The sequence below is a fragment of the Amblyomma maculatum genome, unplaced genomic scaffold, assembly GCF_055883805.1.
Source record: "Amblyomma maculatum isolate TAMU_Amacu unplaced genomic scaffold, ASM5588380v1 scaffold_18, whole genome shotgun sequence".
NCBI lineage: Eukaryota > Metazoa > Arthropoda > Arachnida > Ixodida > Ixodidae > Amblyomma > Amblyomma maculatum.
Window position 1 is genome coordinate 2,377,845 of NW_028146743.1, and position 18,378 is coordinate 2,396,222.

Genomic DNA, 18,378 nt, shown 5'->3' on the forward strand with positions numbered 1-18,378 from the left:
AGTGGAAGCTGTGACAGATTTTCTCTTCTTGGGCTCCAAGATTACCTCGGAAGGAGACTGCAGCCATGAAATTAGGAGACGCCTGCTTCTGGGAAAGAGAGCAATGGTTAGCCTTGACCGCCTAGTAAAGAGCAGAGACATTAGTCTGCCAACCAAGATCCGTATAACTCGTGCTATGGTCTTTCCAGTTGTGATGTATGGATGCGAGAGTTGGACTGTGAAAAAGGCTGACCGCCGAAGAATTGACGCGTTTGAATTGTGGTGCTGGCGAAGACTCTTGAGAGTTCCTTGGACTGCCAGAAGATCAAATCAGTCGATATTGTCGACCATAAACCCTGACTGCTCATTGGAGGGTCAAATTCTAAAGTTGAAGCTCAGCTACTTTGGTCATCTGATGAGAAGAGAGGAGTCGCTGGAGAAAGATTTGATGTTGGGAAAGGTTGAGGGTCGCCGGAAAAGGGGTAGGCAGCGAAAGCGATGGTTAGATGGCATCCTCGAGGCACTGCAGATGATGTTATGTGATGTTAGGAAGATAGTGAGAGACCGGACAGCGTGGCGTGACATAGTCCATAGATGTTATGTGATGTTAGGAAGATAGTGAGAGACCGGAAAGCGTGGCGTGACATAGTCCATAGGGTCACGAAGAGTCGGACACGACTGAACGACTGAACTGAACTGAACTGCTCTGGTCTCGGTTTTCTTCCGGGGTGCTGCATGCGTTACTTCGTCATCTTCGTCAGCGTAACTAAGGCTTCTCTAGGACAAAGGCATTTGCCGTATCTCCGTGCTTAGCCCGTGTCATGTTTTCGTTTAGGCCACTTTCTCGCTGCCCCTGTTAGCCTGAACTTACTTACTGCTATCTTATTCGCAGAGATAAAAAAAAGAAATTTTATCGATAGAATATTTAAAGCACTTCGTGGCATTCATTACGGAAGCTATTTATTGCATAGCATTTTAAAATAACCATCCTGGAAAAACCTTTCATTCATCCATCCATCCATCCTTTCTGGATCCATCCATCCATCCATCCATCCATCCGTCCATCCCTCCGTCCATCCATCCGTCCATCCGTCCGTCCGTCCGTCCGTCCGTCCGTCCGTCCGTCCGTCCGTCCATCCATCCATCCATCCGTCCGTCCGTCCGTCCGTCCGTCCGTCCGTCCGTCCGTCCGTCCGTCCGTCCGTCCGTCCGTCCGTCCGTCCGTCCGTCCGTCCGTCCGTCCATCCATCCATCCATCCATCCATCCATCCATCCATCCATCCATCCATCCATCCATCCATCCATCCATCCATCCATCCGTCTCTCTTTCCGTCTAAAGCCTCGTTATGGAAAAGGTGGAAGGCGACGGGGTTGCGGCACAGAGAAGAATGAAGGGGCGTTACGGAGCGTCTCATTCTGATTGCTGGATTGGATCGGGAGAGATAGAAAGAGAGAGACCCTTTAATGAAAAACAGAGAATTTAGCCGGCGTTTACATTTCGCTGCCATGCTCCTCGGTGTAGGAAGGGGAATTCGGGAGGAAAAGATTGAAAAAGAATGGTGAGGAAAATAAGAGAATTGAAGAGGGAGATAAAATGCTGCCGTTAAATACGTTTAAGGTGCTTCGTGGAGCAATGATATAAAATGAAATGCTGAAATGCATGATCCGACAAATGTGCTTATGCAGTTCACAGCTTGAAAAATGCCTGAAGGAAACGTGCAAGGTGAATTTAGACTTTGTCAAGCCGTCCAATGTCTTTGCAATACGTAAATAAAAGTTCATTGCGAGTCTATGTTGCCTAGGGCAGGCTAAGGGGCCCAAAACACTGTTCATTGTTAAAGGCACTGGGGAGAGTTTCTCCATGCATGCTATGTTCATAGTACGCACGCTCGTCAGCGTACACAGAGCACTCAAGTAGGATATGTTCCACAGTTTCAATCGAGCCACAGTTGTCAAAATACGGACTGTTTATTTCACCGGAATGGTAGAACAAGCCATTTGTATATGCACAGTTCAGGCGAAGTCGGTGGTAAAGAGTTTTTAGTTGGCGAGGAAATTTCGGAGGGAGTCTTGATCTTAGATGTAGGTCAATTGAGTAAAGAAATTGGCAGTGATGTGTCGGCAAGTTCCAAAGTCGATACTTTGTTTATTTTTTTAGCCTGTTGGGATGCATCAAATTTCATGAAGAAGGTCCGAATGTATCTTGGATGTTGGTGGCGTTTACGAGCCGCTCCATCTGTTTTTTCATTGGTTTTGATGCCACATTGAACTGGTATCCACTTAAATGTTATGTAGTGACCTGCGGCAATAGCAAAATAATGTAGACAGCTAATGTCAAGGGAAACAGGATGATGATTGGTATTCTTCAGCAGGTTAAGGATCGGGAGAACGATCGAAGCGTTCGGTGGTGTGTAGCACTGTGACAGACGAACTGGATCACGCTACTCTCTTACTTGGGCTAAACCTGTGACGGGCAGGAACTACTTGCACTTGACGGAAATAGTAATGCTGACGCCTACTTTTTCCCTTTATATCACATCGATTGTCTTTACTTCTTATGTAGCACTCCATATTACATTAAATCTGCTACACAGCAGTGGACAGGAACGCGTGAGCGTTAATGCCCCGTTCACCGAAAATCCAGCGGCTGTCCGCCGGCGTTGACGTTGTGAGCCAAGACTCACGAACGCGGCGCTTTCAGGCTGTAGCTGGCAGCTGACATGACTGAGCACTAACTGGATAATGTTACCAGACATTACGTTTAACAGGAGCTGCCAACTCGTGGCGCTCCTTTCACAAGAGACGGTGATATCAAAATCAGCCCTCCAAGACCCTTGCATTCACGTGCAGGCACATTCATACGCCTTGGTAGAGCGCGCCTTTATATGTGGGCTGCATGGTAGCCTAGGCTATCGTGTCATACCCTAAGTGTGGAGCTTACGCGTTCCCCATAATTTCTTAGTTGAACGTGAGCAAAGGCTGCGGCGAATCCATTTTCTTCTCTCATATTTTTTGTTGCTTTTTCTGTGTTGTTTTTTTAACATGTCTGCTCGGTGCATGGCTTATATGCTGTCTACTGCCGGGCACTGCAATTCAAGCTTCCGGAGGTTTTGGCAGGCCTGCATTTGTACTGGAAGGAGGAAAAAATAAATTTTATTATTATTATTATTATTATTATTATTATTATTATTATTATTATTATTATTATTATTATTATTATTATTATTATTATTATTATTATTATTATTATTATTATTATTATTATTATTATTCGATATCACTTTCCTTGCTCAACTTCCTCCTCTCGCTCCACCAAGAGTACCCTACTGAATCTTCCTTCTCTTAACTGCCGTCGTATCAGAGTAGATATAATTTTTCTATACAATCTCCTTCATGGCCACATTGTGTGGCCTCAGCTCTTAGAGTACATCCTACTGCGCGTTCCGCGAAAGTGCATGAAGGAATTCAGACCGTTTCAAGTTTCTCCGTTTCCTCATTCCCATTCCCCTCTTGACAGAATGCAGATGTTTAACTTTTTCTCTTTACCTTAACATCTTCCAAAACTCGCTCTCTTCATTTATATTGGACGTTCGTAGCTTTGTACTCTAAACTGTATTTATCACATATAACTTCTACTTTCTAGCCTAAGTATTGTATTTAATTTAATTTACTTCACGTTTTGCTTTTTCTCCTGTTCAGTGCTGTTTAATGTATCTTGTACTGCTTTTTATCCGTTTCTTATTTATATTGTATTGTATTGTATTGTATTGTATTGTATTGGGGTTTTATTGCGCATAAGCAACTGAGGCTATCATGCGCCAAGAGCAAGGTTAAAATCTGTTCTTATTTGAAAAGGGAAGAAGGTTCGTTAAAGTTTACAGTTTATTCAGAACGTCTGCTTCTTTTAAAAAACTAAGAACACATGTTAAGTTTATTATTGCTCTTTCTCCTAAAAGTAATTTGGGATGGAAAGGGATGGCACGATCATAAAAAAATAGTGAAATGCTTTCTCCGTAGTGTCTCTAGTTTTGGGCATGTAATCAGGATGTGGTTGACTGTGAGTACTTCTCCGCATTCTCCACACGTAGGCTTATCTTGTTTCATTAGTAAAAAATTATGTGTGAGATGTGTGTGCCCGATACGCAGACGGCATACTGTAACCTCCATGAAGCGTTCTTGATGGCTGCATGATTTCCATTCTTTTATAACTGGTTTTACTAGGTGTAGCTTGTTATTAACTTCGTTATCCCATGCAGCCTGCCACTTTTGTCTCAGTGTTCTTTGTATAAATTTTATGGCATCATTATGTGGAATTTTCACCTTCTGTACTTGAGCAATGGAGGCGGCCGCGGCACATGCATCAGCCCTCTCATTACCGCTGATTCCTACGTGGCTTGGCACCCAGCAAAATTTGATATTAAGTCCTTGTGTTTTTGCTATCACTACATAATGGACTATGTCCCCTATTAAAGGTTCTGTAGCATTTTTTTGATGTAGTGATGCGAGTACGCTCAGAGAGTCTGTATAGATGATACTGTTTTTGATGTTTTTGTTGACTATTTCATCTATAGCTAGGGATAAGGCGTAGCATTCGGCAGTAAATATTGAGGCACACTGTGGCAACCTTACTGTTTTTTCCTGTTTGTCTTCTATTACTGCACTGCCTACATGAAATATTGTCTTAGAACCATCTGTATAAAATGCCTTGTGATCACTGTATTTCTCATTTAATGCCAAGAACTCTTGTATAATGTGTTCATGCGGTGTTTGTGATTTGCGAAATTGAGTTAATGTGAAGTCACACACAGCAGTGAAGTTGTACCAAGGTGGCAGTGGGTCAGGTCTCCGTGCAATATCAGGAAGTGCATCCAGCAAGTTGAGTTCCCGGCACTGCTCTTCAAAACGGAGTATGAGAGGTCTGATGGATCGAGGTTTATTGATGTACAGTGTTCTTGAGGGGCAGTTTGTAAGTATGGAGTAACAAATATGTTTTGGTAACGAGCGAATTTTAAGGACGTATGAAAGTGTAAGCATGGTCCTCCTCTATTTTAGTGGCGGTTCGTTTGCTTCTACATACAGACTTGCCACCGGCGATGTCCTGTATGCACCAGTTGAAAGACGCAGACCCAGGTTATGTACTGGGTCCAGCCGTTTAAGGTATGACGGTCTTGCTGACCCATAGACCACGCACCCGTAATCTAAACAGGAGCGTACCACTGAGCGATAGATATGGAGAAGACATGTCCTATCAGAGCCCCAGTGTCTCCTTGGATGTACTTTAAGGATGTTGAGAGCTCGAGAGGCTTTGACTTTCAGGCTGTTTATGTGTGGGAGGAATGTGAGCTTCTTGTCAAACGTTAGTCCTAAAAATTTATGTTCTTGCTTTATCAGGAGTATGGTTTCATTTAGGTGCAGGGTGGGATTGAGCTGTAGGCCTCTCCTCAGAGAGAAAAGAACTGCAACTGTTTTCTGAGGCGAGAACCTAAATTCATTTTTATCTGCCCAATTACTCAGTTTCTTTAATGCTAGTTGCATCTGTCGTTCACACGTCGACAGGCTGAATGATGTGCATGCGATTTGGAGGTCATCAACATAAAGAGAGTACATAACAGACTGTGGGATTACTTTGGCTATAGAATTCGTTTTTACGATGAAAAGTGTAGTACTTAATATGCATCCTTGCGGTACTCCGTTCTCTTGTGTAAAGTTCCTCGAGAGTGTAGAACCGAGGCGTACTTGGAACGAGCGGTCGGACAAAAAATCTTTTATGCAGTTCAACATTCTGCCGCGGATTCCAAGATCTGCCAGATCGCGAAGTATCCCATATCGCCAGGTGGTGTCGTATGCTTTTTCCATATCAAAGAAAACTGCGAGACAGTGCTGTTTATGTATGAAGGCTTCTCGGACTGTGTTTTCAAGCCGAACTAGATGATCCAGTGTTGAACAAGCTCTTCTGAAACCGCACTGGTGGGTGTCAAGGAGTTCACGAGCTTCAAGAATGAACATTAACCTGGTATTGACTATGCTTTCGAATGATTTGGCAAGGCAGCTAGTTAGGGCTATTGGCCTGTAACTAGTAGGAGAGTTTGGCAGTTTTCCAGGCTTCAGGAATGGTACAATGACAGCCTTCTTCCAAGCATCAGGCATTTTGCCTGACACCCAGATTATGTTAAAAAATTTCAGGAGTGCTTCTACTGCAGGTTCGGACAGATGGGCTAGCATTTCATAGTGTATTTCATCGGGGCCTGGTGCAGTTTTCTTGCCATTAGTTATTACTCTATGGAGTTCCTGAACTGTAATTAAGTTATTGTAGGGCTCGTTGGTATAACCATTCGTAGGAAGTCTCTGTTTTTCTGCTGTGTTTTTATACTTTAAGAAGGAGTCTGTGTAATGTAGGGAACTAGAAACATGAGAGAAGTGTTCTCCCAATAGGTCAGCCTGCTCGAGTATACTTGTTTGTGCATCAGGGGGTGTAAGGAAAGGAACTGCAAAAGGAGAGAATTTGCCAACGAGTTTGCGAACTTGCTCCCACATTTTCTTTGCTGTGACGGAACTGTTTATTGAAGACACATAACCTTGCCAAGATCTTTTTTCAGCATCACGTCGAATATTTCGAGCCTTAGCCCTTGCCTTTTTATATTTAATTAGATTTTCCTGTGTAGGGTATCGACGAAAAATTCCCCAGGCTTTGTTCTGCTTCTTTTTGGCCTCTCTACATTCCTTTGTATACCATGTCTTTCCATTCCTTCGTACAATTCCCGAAGTCTGGGGGATGGCTAAATGAGCAGCGGCAATGATACATTCTGTGAACTTTTTATTTTGCTCGTTGACATCGAGGCTGTCCGAAAAGAGTTTTTCTAAAGCAGCATGTTTTTGGAAGAGTGCCCAGTCGGCTAGGTACAGTTTCCAACGCCGTGGTTTAGTAAAGGTGATTAATGGTGACGATGTTAGACTGATAATGATGGGAAGATGATCGCTTCCATAAGGGTTGTCAATAATATTCCATCTAAAATCAGTGAAAAGACTTGGTGAACAAAAAGACAAATCAATGCAACTCATTTTTCCAGAGCTTGAAGAACAGTAAGTGTGTTTGACAGTGTTCAGGAGGCAAACATTGTTGTTGAGAATAAAATCTTCTAAAATCCGACCTCTGGCGTCCGTTTTTTCGCTTCCCCAAAAGGATGAATGAGCATTAAAATCCCCTACTAAGATATATGGCTCCGGTAGTTGCATTAAAATTGCTTGTAAATCATTAAGTGTGATAGTGAAATGAGGTTCGATGTATAAAGAAGATATTGTTATTGTTTTAAAATGCACCACGGTGACTGCAACAGCTTCAATTGAGGTTTTAAGGTTGATTCCTCGTGTCGCAACGCCACCTTGGACCACAATAGCAGTGCCTCCGGAGAGCCTGCTTGAATTCTGTCGGTCACAACGGAAGACTTGATATTTTTTAAGGAAATTTTTGTTCTGTGGTCCGAGGTTGGTCTCCTGGAGACACAACGCAACTGGAGAAAATGAATTTAAAATGTCAGTTATATCAGTGTAGTTGTGTAAAAGGCCGCGACAGTTCCAGTGAACTAGAAATGCCATGGTGGTGGATTAGTTGGGGATAGGGTTGAAAATCTATGTTGTTGGGTCTTTTGGACCCGTTATTGGGACTTTGTCCCTTCTTTTAAGCTCGAGAGAGCTTTGCCGCCGCTGCTGCGGAGGCGAGGGGGGCGATGTGTCCATCACATCTTCAGATGTGCTGGACCTTCGTGCAGAAGGCACGGATACACTTGTTTTTGACCTTGCCCCTTGGGACAAGGCCTTCGGGCCCGCTGACCTCGGGGTCAGCGCAGCCTGTTTTGGGGGTAGTGGAGTAGCACCAGCTACTTCCACCAGGGGCGCGGATGGCACCACCCCAGACTCATTTTTCGTGGCCTGGGTAGGTGCTGAAGACTCCTGTGGTGCCGCGCCCTGCTGCGCCACAGAGTAATAGGAAGGGTGTTGGATTGAATATCGTTTGCGTGCTTCGGTGAACGTGATGTTTTCTGTTACCTTTAGAGTGATTATGTCCTTTTCAGTCTTCCACACCGGACAGCTACGCGAATAAGCAGGATGGTTGCCCTGACAGTTTGCACAGAGATGGGGTTGAGTTTGGCAGTCATCGGTTTGGTGCTCATGTGCAGCACACTTTGCACAAGTGAGTCGGCCTCGGCAGCTCTGAGCACCGTGACCGTACTTCTGGCAGTTAAAGCAACGTCGTGGGTTCGGAATGTATGGTCTCAGGTTGAGTTTTGTGTACCCCACCTCCACAGACTAGGGGAGTACGCTCAGTGCAAAGGTAAGGACAAAGTGTTTAGTCTCGATTTCTTTGTTGTCACGTCTTATTTTTATTCGGTATACATTTGTCACGTGTTGCTCTTTCAGCCCTTCCAGCAGTTCCTCCTCTGTCATGTACTTTAAATCTTGGTCAGAAAGAACACCGCGAACAGTATTCAAAGAACGATGTGGGCTAATCACAACAGGAATGTCACCACAAGCGCTGACTCCTGCGAGTTTCTCATACTGATGATGATATAAAAGTTCCAACAGCAGGTCTCCATTTGCAAGCTTCTTGATCTTGTAACCCTTGCCTATAGCTTCGGTCAGTGTCTTTGCAACAATGAATGGTGAGGCTTGTCTTGCTGTCTTTTCTGAGTGCTCACTATGAACTACATGAAAGTGTGGGAAGGTGCTCTTTGTTTTAAAAAAGAACTGGGCAGTTTGGTCGGTGCGCCCTCGTTTCGAAGGAGGCCGATCAGTTGAAGAAGAGGAAGCCATAAAAATGTATATTGTTCGGCTGCGGTGCCAGCCACCCACCGTGGAGCCCAACGAGGGGACGGGACAGGAATTGGCAATCAAGTCCAGCCCACGCCAGCTGTACACCATAACTATAACCCAATATGGCGTAACTCAGGGTGGTTAGCCACACAAGGTTAACCCTCGCCGACTGGAAGTAGGAAGAAACGAGGAAGGTAAGAGAAGACAGGACAGTTATAAGAGAGGGGATAGGAAAGTGAAAAGATGGAGGGGAGGACAGGAATAGGCGACTGCCGATTTCCCCCGTGTGGATCAGTCCGGAGGTGCCGTCTGTGGGAAGCGTGGGCCAAAGTGGTGTGTTGCCTCCGTCGAGGGGCCTTAAAGGTCCAAACACTCGGCATTGGCTCAACCACCAGGATCCCCTTTTCCCCAGACACGGCGATGCCACGCACGGCTAAGCGTGGGGTGCTCGGGATCCATGGTGTCGCACAGTACACGCAAACACCTGCTTTAACAGGTGCCCCCTGCGGGTCTTATTTCTATTTTAACTTTAAACTTTATTTTCGAATCTTACTATCCCGCGTTCAATTCTATATTATTATTGTATTTCCCTGTATTTCTAGCCTGTATTTTAAGTACCACGCACTTGTTGTGCCTAGAATGGTTGTTTATTTTATGTATATTTCTATTTACTATAATCAATGTCAGTTATTTGTTCTTTTTTCTCTATCTATTGTTATTTTTTTCTGCGTGATGTGCTCTACAATTCTCTGACTGTGTATATAAGACATGGTACTCATTGATTTGTTTCTATCCGTGACACGTCTCAGTTTCATTTCACGTGTTATTAGTTTCTTCTTTTGTGTTCTATTTGTGTGTGTAAGACTTGTGTGTGCATTGTCATTTTTTTTGTGTGGAAAGCACGAAGGCCACATGGTTGTTCCTGTGCACATTAAATAAAGATTGATTATTATTATTATTATTATTATTATTATTATTATTATTATTATTATTATTATTATTATTATTATTATTATTATTATTATTATTATTATTATTATTATTATTATTATTATTATTCCATCAACCAAGAGCCACAGCATAGGTGGATATGTTTGGGGCTAGCATCTATTGTGCAGGCACGTTAATCTGGTCCATACATCAGTTCAGTTCAGTCGTTCAGTCGTGTCCGACTCTTCGTGACCCTATGGACCATGTTACGCCATGCTTTCCGGTCTCTCACTATGTACCTAACATCACATAACTTCATCTGCAGTGCCTCGAGGATGCCATCTAACCATCGCGTTCGCTGCCTACCCCTTCTCCGGCGACTCTCCACCTTTCCCAACATCAAATCTTTCTCCAGCAACTCCTTTCTTCTCATCAGATGACCAAAGTATCTGAGCTTTAACTTTAGAATTTGACCCTCCAATGAGCAGTCAGGGTTTATGGTCGACAATATCGACTGATTTGATCATCTGGCAGTCCAAGGAACTCTCAAGAGTCTTCGCCAGCACCACAATTCAAACGCGTCAATTCTTCGGCGGTCAGCCTTTTTCACAGTCCAACCTCGCATCCATACATCACAACTGGAAAGACCATAGCCCGAGTTATACGGATCTTGGTTGGCAGACTAATGTCTCTGCTCTTTACTAGGCGGTCAAGGCTAACCATTGCTCTCTTTCCCAGAAGCAGGCGTCTCCTAATTTCATGGCTGCAGTCTCCTTCCGAGGTAATCTTGGAGCCCAAGAAGAGAAAATCTGTCACAGCTTCCACTTCTTGTCCATTGATGCTCCAGGACTTGATAGGGCAAGACGCCATGATCTTCGTCAGTCATGACATTTTCCCGCCTCTATACCCCGACTAATTTTACGTACTATCTGAATTCTTCCCCGGTTACCCACGCAACATCATATAAATATCTTGGTCTGCACATGACACCATCGCTATCTTGGACAAAACATATCGAAACTATCTGTTCCGAGGCTTCGCGCACCCTGGGCTACATGCGACGTAATTTAAGCGATTCATCACCATTAGTCGGGGTATAGAGGCGGGAAAATGTCATGACCTTGCATTTGTCGGTATTTAAAGGCATGAGCCAGGTGTCGCACCAAAGTGTGATAACGTTCAGGTCATGTCGGAGCGCGCATGTGTCATCATGTCGGAGCGCGCATGGCGGCGTGATGCGAGGGACGGTAGATCGAGGTATTTCTTTAATGAAGTGACGCTGCATCGTTTAGAATATGTCGATGTGATGAACCCTGCAGCGCGATTTTGAATGGCTTCAATGCTAGCGGCGTGGTAAGCTTGTGACGGATTCCAAATAGCTGACGCGTATTCAAGTTTTGGTCTGATGAAAGTTAAATAAGCCAGTTTAAATAAGTTGAGTTTAAGCCCAAACTTCTCACTCTCTTCTTGTACGCGCATCAGAAGTCTCTTGAGTTCCACTTCACTTTCTGCCATTAAAGGGGTATCATCCGCATTTCTAAGGTTGTTGATACGTTTTCCAGCAATCTTCACTCCAGCTGAAGACTCGTCCAGACCGGCCTTCCTCATGATGCACTCTGCATATAGGTTAAATGGGCAGGGCGACAGTATGCAGTCTTGCCTCACTCCTTTCTCAATCGGAAACCAATCAGTAAGACCATGCCCAGTTCTGACTGTGGCCTCTTGCCCTTCATACAGGTTCCTGAGGAGACAGATGAGGTTTCATTTCATTTCATTTATTCCACCTTAAGGGCCCGAAGGCATTACATAAGGGGGGGCAGGCTACAAATTTTAACATATTATGAACGTTACAAAAAAGATAAAGCAAAATACAACGCAAACAAATGCAAGTACAAGAAAAGAACAAGCAGGGGAACATGTCATGAACGATGTAAAAAAAAAGATAAAGCAAATTACAGAGCAAACAAATACAAGTACAAGAAAAACAGAACAAGCATGGGAAAACATTAGGAAAATATAAAAGGCTGAAAATAAGGCAGAGTGTCGTTCGTTCAGCTGGAATCGCTTATTAGCTTATATGATTGTTCAGTTTATCGCGGAACTGTGTTCTATCTGTGCAGGTGACTATATTTTCAGGCAGGGAATTCCATTGGACTATTGCGTGGGGGAAGAACGAGCTATTCATTGCTAGGGTGCGGGTTGGAATGCGTGTTAAAGACTGGCTGTGGTTTAGACGGGAAGATCTTCTTGGAGGTGTAGTTAGAAGCTCGTGTGTAGACCGTGGGTGATGATAGAATGCATGAAGAAGGCACAAACGAGATATGAGGCGGCTTGATGCGAGGGACGGTAGCTCGAGGTATTTCTTTAATGAAGTGACGCTACATCGTTTAGAATATGCCGATGTGATGAACCGTGCAGCGCGATATTGAATGGCTTCAATGCTAGCGGCGTGGTAAGATTGTGGCGGATTCCAAATAGCTGACGCGTATTCAAGTTTTGGTCTGATGAAAGTTAATTAAGCCAGTTTTTTAACTTCTGGCGATGAATCGCTTAAATTACGTCGCATGTAGCCCAGGGTGCGAGAAGCCTCTGAACAGATAGTTTCGATATGTTTTGTCCAAGATAGCGATGGTGTCATGTGCAGACCAAGATATTTATATGATGTTGCGTGGGTAACCGGGGAAGAATTCAGATAGTACGTAAAATTAGTCGGGGTATAGAGGCGGGAAAATGTCATGACCTTGCATTTGTCGGTATTTAAAGGCATGAGCCAGGTGTCGCACCAAAGTGTGATAACGTTCAGGTCATGTCGGAGCGCGCATGGGTCATCTTGGTTGATTATGGTGCGGTATACGACGCAGTCGTCAGCGAATAATCTCAGTTTAGATTTGATGTTAGAAGGCAGGTCATTGATGTATATTAGGAACAATAAAGGAGACAGGCCGGCACCCTGAGGAACACCTGATGTTACGCTAGAGAGAGAAGAGTTAGAATTGTTAGCAAATGTAAATTGTACGCGCCCTTTTAAGAAGTGTGCTACCCACGATAGCAATTTTTGTGATACTCCGATGCTGGATAGTTTAAGCAATAAATGATTATGGAAGACACGGTCAAACGCCTTCGAGAAATCTAAAAAGATGGAATCAATCTGATAATGGTCGTCCATGTACTCTAATAAATCGTGAGTAAGTTCGGCTAGTTGTGTCTCACATGAAAGTAGCTTTCGAAAACCGTGCTGCTGAGGATAAAAGTAATTAATTGACTCAAGGTGTGCCATGAGGTTAGATGCTATGATATGTTCAAGCAGCTTTGAAGGGACACTAGTAAGGGATATTGGACGATAGTTAAATGGGCTTGAGCGGTCACCCGATTTGAAAATTGGTATTATGCGCGCTTTTTTCCAGTCATCCGGCACGTCACCAGTGTCGAGGGATTGTGAAAAATTTTTGTGTAGTATGCTGCTCGAGAGTGATGCCGTGTTTTTGAGCAATTTGCTGTTGATTTCGTCGCAGCCACCTGATGTTGAAAGCGGAAGTGAACTAATATGGTGTGATATGCCCTCCGCATTTATTTCTATTTCTTTCATCGGTTGTGAATCAATGACGGGCGTGTGATTGACAGAAGTAATGTTGGTTGGAGTGAAAATAGAAGTGAAATAGTCATTTAATACGGAAGCACTACTCTCGGGTCCAATAGGGTCACCGCTGGAGTCTGCCAGTTCAATTTGGTTGGGCCGGGATTTATTCGATAGAAGACGCCAGAATTTGTTTGGGTTGGAACGAAGAATGGAAAGCAAGTCAGAGGTTTGGAATTTCTTCTTAGCATCTGCAAGTTCATTTAGGTATTGTTTGACACATAAGTGGTATCGGTCCCATTTTTCAAGATTGTTACTTTCCTTTGCTGTCCTATAAAGACGTTTTTTACGGTTCAGAAGGGATTTGAGGCGTTTATTAAACCAGGGATTGGTATTGTCAGATTTTACAAGAATAGCAGGAATGTATTGATTTTTCAAGTTTACCAATGTGTTTTTATACAACTCCCAGTTAGCATTAACCGTGCGGGATAAATAAGATTTTTCGAAAGTAATGAAAAATTCTTCAAGATTGCTTTTGATAATTTCGAAGTTCGCTCTTTTATAATCTGTGATTAGTTTCCATGATGGTGATCTTTTTTCTATTGATAATGATATGATTATGTGAAGAAGGCTATGATCACTGATCCCGGGTAGCAGATCTATAGTTGATACATTATCGGAGGTTGATGTGAGCAGGAGGTCTAGTGTATTTTCACCTCTAGTGGGCCATGATATCAATTGTTGAAGGTAATGGTCCAGCACTAGTTCGATGAATTGCCTGGATTCGGCTGTAGCACCTTTTGAGACAGACAGGAGAGACCAATTGATATTAGGGTAATTGAAGTCACTGAATAAAAAAATGGGTATGCGGGGAAATGTTGTTTCAATGTTGGTTAGCGCTTGGTGTAAGAACTCAGTGAAGTACGGGCATTTCTCCGGTGGCCGATAACATACGCCAAATATCGCCTTGGGAGGCGTGGTGCCTACGCGTACCCATGTAAGTTCTATGTTATCATCATGACGTATGAGTGAGGATGGCAGGCAGTTTTTAACTGCCACGAGAATTCCTCCTCCCCTCCGATGTTGCCTATCGCGTCGGTATAAAGTGTAATCTGTGTTACAGGAAAGGACTTCGTTGTCTCTAATGTTATCGTTTAGCCATGTCTCGGTTAACAGTATGATGTCAGCGTCGATATCTTCGATGAAGCTGAGAAGCTGGTCCCGTTTGGGAATGATACTTCGAATATTAGTGAACCCGATGTTAAGATTTGTGCACGATTGAGGCCGGTGACGCGAAGAAACTATGGGATGCTGAGCGGAGCGTCATTTTTTGCTTTGTGAAGGGGTACCGTTGGCTCGCATGCTTGTGGGTGCGTTTTGAGCGCTTTCGACGACAGTGCTAGTAACAGGGTTATATACGTAGCATTTGTCGCCAACGTGTAGCTTGTCGAATCGAAGTTTGAACGGACATTTCTGTGGTTGGATAAACCGCAATAATTTTGATCGCGCGATCCTTGTGGCAGAAGCGAAGTCTTCTCTAATGCGTAGTCGGTGTCCTTCAGTTTCTTTCCACATGTCAGGATGCTTTCCTTGGTTTTGAAATCGGTGAATTTAAAGGGCCCCTGAAACGCCATTTACGGTCGTATTTTGATGCTACATGTGTTTAGAGGTGGTCTTAGTGAGCATCGAGATCACATTCAAAAAGCTCTACGTGTTAGCTATAATTTACAAATAATTTTTGAAAATTGCCACTCGCAGCCGACTTGGGCGACGCACCACCGTGCGTTTTCAGCCGCCCAGCCCATGCGACGTCATTGGGGTTAGCGTTATCATTGGCCATGGCCATATGACGTCACGTGTAAGTTTTGCAATTATAGATTTTAAAATTAGCACTATTCTTCCTGAAAGAAGTAGTTTATTCGTTAGTTATTATTGTATATTAAAGAAAGGTAAGAATTCTGCGCGCATGTTGATGGAAATGGAGCACTTCCGGTCGAGAGATCCGTCTGCTCGCAAAAGCACGTGTTGTCCGATTGTCAGTCTTGAAATCTCGCGATCCCAACTGCTGCTGCTTTTTTTTCTGGTCTGCAATGGACCACAATTGCTGTGTAGTTGGCTGCAAAGCCGAGGACAGGAAAGGTGTTATAATGCGACATCGTGTCCCTACAAAGCAAGGTGTCACGCGGGAAAGCTGGCTCCAACGCGTCGGGCTGTCATCGTCGGACAAGCGCCAGGAGCTCAGAGTTTGTGGCCGCCACTTTTCCGCTGACGCATACCAGTACAATCCCAGTTTGGCGCAGCAAACTGGCCTCAACGTGAGACGTCAACGCCTAAAGTCCGACGCTTTGCCGACGCAGTTTCTCCCTGGAATGGTAGGTTTTCTGGGTTGCGAGTTATTGTGGAAACACGCGTAGCATGGCTCGGAGTCTCGCATGGAAGTGCATGAAGCCTAACGCAAGTTTTGCAGGCGCAGATTCCTTCCGCGCAAACCGCTCTTGCGAGAGGACAACAAGTTAATGCGCTGAAAATGTATGAAAGGAAGCTCTCGCCCTGCGGCGCGTGGATAAGGAAAAAAAAAATAAATATAAGGCGAGCTGCGCACATGGAACCATGAATTAACATACAATAACGTGTACGCGATCACAACAATCGTAGTATAGGGTTAGGGTGGTCGACTGCTGTGCCCAAGGCACAGCGGCCGCTTTTCGACGGAAGCGCATGCAAGCAAGGTGCCCGCGTACCGGTGCGGACAAAAGTAAACGGAGCACGCTTTTTCTTCTATCATTTTTCACTCGGTGCATATTGAAATTGGTAGTCGTGGTATGTGTGTGGACAGGTAGTAGACACAAGTGCCCTTTCACGGACAAATATTTCCTGATCTCCAGTGCGGAAGGCATTATTTTAATTTGACTGAAAAAGCCTAACTGCTCCGTTTACTTACGTCCGCACCTGTACATGTGCTGTGCGATGTCACTCAGTGCTGTGCGGCGCCTCGTCTGAGTCGAATTTGGGGCGTTGAACCCCATAAACCAAACCTGACTTGTAAAAAAAAAATACCAGCACACTTGTAACAATACAGACCAACTGCACCCCCCCCCCCTCATTCACCTAAAGAAATGCTTATTTTACAGTGCGCTGTCCAATCTTGATCTTTGCCTTTTAACACATGTATATGCATGTCTTTCTCATTCATGAAGCGGAAAATTGAAGGGGAAATTGGCTCATTATGATACAATTAATGAAAGGAGCCAACAGTCGAGTCCAAGGTAAATGTAGGTTTTTTTTTTTTAATACTTTTGTGGTTGATATTGATCAGAATTAGTCCTGTAACGATTTTAGGGAGAAAGATGATTAAATACAAAGTGGAAGGAAAAATAACATGCGGTATATAGATAAAAAAAAAAAAGATATCCCCTATGTTTACCTTGCACTTGCAGACTGTTAGCTCCTTTCATTCTCATTCATGTGCAGAATAATAAAACTGCCATTAACACAATGTTGATTACGCACAAATTTCCTTTCTTTTCCTAGCATGGCAAACCATCGCCAGGAAGCCCGAAAGGCCTCAGCACTACACAGGTTTCCTCTGGACAGGTTAGCACTGTGATCACGGTATTAATAACAATGTATATATACTTTTATATGTATATTTATATTTATATTTGTGTATATTTAGGCTTCATATATAACTTTGGAATATGTTGCAGACATATATGATGGCTCTATTGCTAGAAGCTATATAAACTAGCACAACTGTTGCTATGTCTTTATGCTTTCTTGCAGTTATGTGTTCAACCATTGCTCCAGGCACCTACAGGAGGTAATCCAAACACCACAGATCTTCCTGTAGAGGTGAGAATATTTTAGATAGTTTTTTGTCCAGTGGATGACGCAAGTCTTTTGACATATGTACATGCTTAATTTTCAACTGTACTGAACAAAAGGGTGGCTTTTTGGGCTTGTTGGTGCGTGAACATAGCGAGACTGTAGCGCAAAGCAGGTTTTTAGACCTCATCTTCACCTTCCACCCTAACCGCATTTGCTGGGCCTACCAGCCTCGCAGTAATAAACCTGTACTGCCGTATCATTCCGCACATTCAAAACTCGTAAAAAGAGCCATCGTCAGCTTGTGTTTCCAGAACTCTCTGAAAAAGTCGTGTATCCACAAGATAACTGAAAGTTTTAAAGAGCAATCCACAAGGTTGACTAATGCTGGGTACCCTGCCGATGTCCAGGTATCTGTCGCCGAGAAACTTCTGAGAAAATTCAATAGTAATCAGTGTCAACAGCCTCCGTTGTCCGATGGAAGAAAACGCTTTGTTGTTATGCCGTATATGCACAGAATTTCACATAATCTAAAGAGAATTGGACGTAGGGCAAACACAACTGTCGTATTTTCAGCTCCAAAAAAACTCGCTTCCTTGTGCAAGATTGGCAAATCAAACAGTAACGGAGCACGAGCTTGCACGACTCGTCATCTGAAGCCTTACGTCAGTTGCATTGAAGGTGTTGTGTACAAGATACCTTTATCATGCGGTGGCCACTACATCGGACACACAGGACGGTGCCTAAATCAGCGATTAATGGAACACGCACGTAACGTCAAGAATGGGAAGGGTAGTACTCTTGTTGATCATATTCTTTCTTGTGAATCGAAAACTTGCAAACCGTACTTGGAACAAACAGTTGTGCTCGCAAGAAATTTTGACATGACCACGCGAATGATAATTGAAGCTGAGAAGATAAATGCTTGCGGAGAGACTTGTGTTAGCACTCCGTCTATTAGTTTATGCGATAAAGAACTCTCTTTTCTCCGGCGGTGATACTGTCAGCACAAGTGATTTCCTATCTTTGGCGTATAAATGTGCTGCATGTCTGAAATAAAGATTGTTGGAAGTTAGCGCTCGTGTTGTTCGTTCTTCTCGTGTGTCCTGTCTGCTTTGCGCTACAGTCTCGCTATGTACTGAACAGCTTTGCATTATATTGCATGTGATGGCTCTATTGCCCGAGTAAGTAAGCTATGCAAATTAGTGCAAATGTTATGTCTGCTTCCATGCACAAGCTCGATCATCGCTTGAGGAACCTCC

At 43.8% G+C, this 18,378-nt stretch overlaps 1 protein-coding gene across 1 annotated transcript; it reads left to right on the forward strand.

Moving 5' to 3' along the window:
- The first annotated feature begins 15,235 nt into the window (after positions 1-15,235).
- On the forward strand, positions 15,236-17,306 carry LOC146171711 (uncharacterized). The gene is made up of 3 exons (XM_084586293.1): positions 15,236-15,663; positions 16,823-16,885; positions 17,075-17,306. The coding sequence occupies exons 1-3, from the start codon at positions 15,382-15,384 to the stop codon at positions 17,156-17,158; spliced, it is 429 nt and encodes a 142-aa protein (XP_084442419.1). The 5' UTR covers positions 15,236-15,381; the 3' UTR covers positions 17,159-17,306.
- Positions 17,307-18,378: the final 1,072 nt, after the last annotated feature.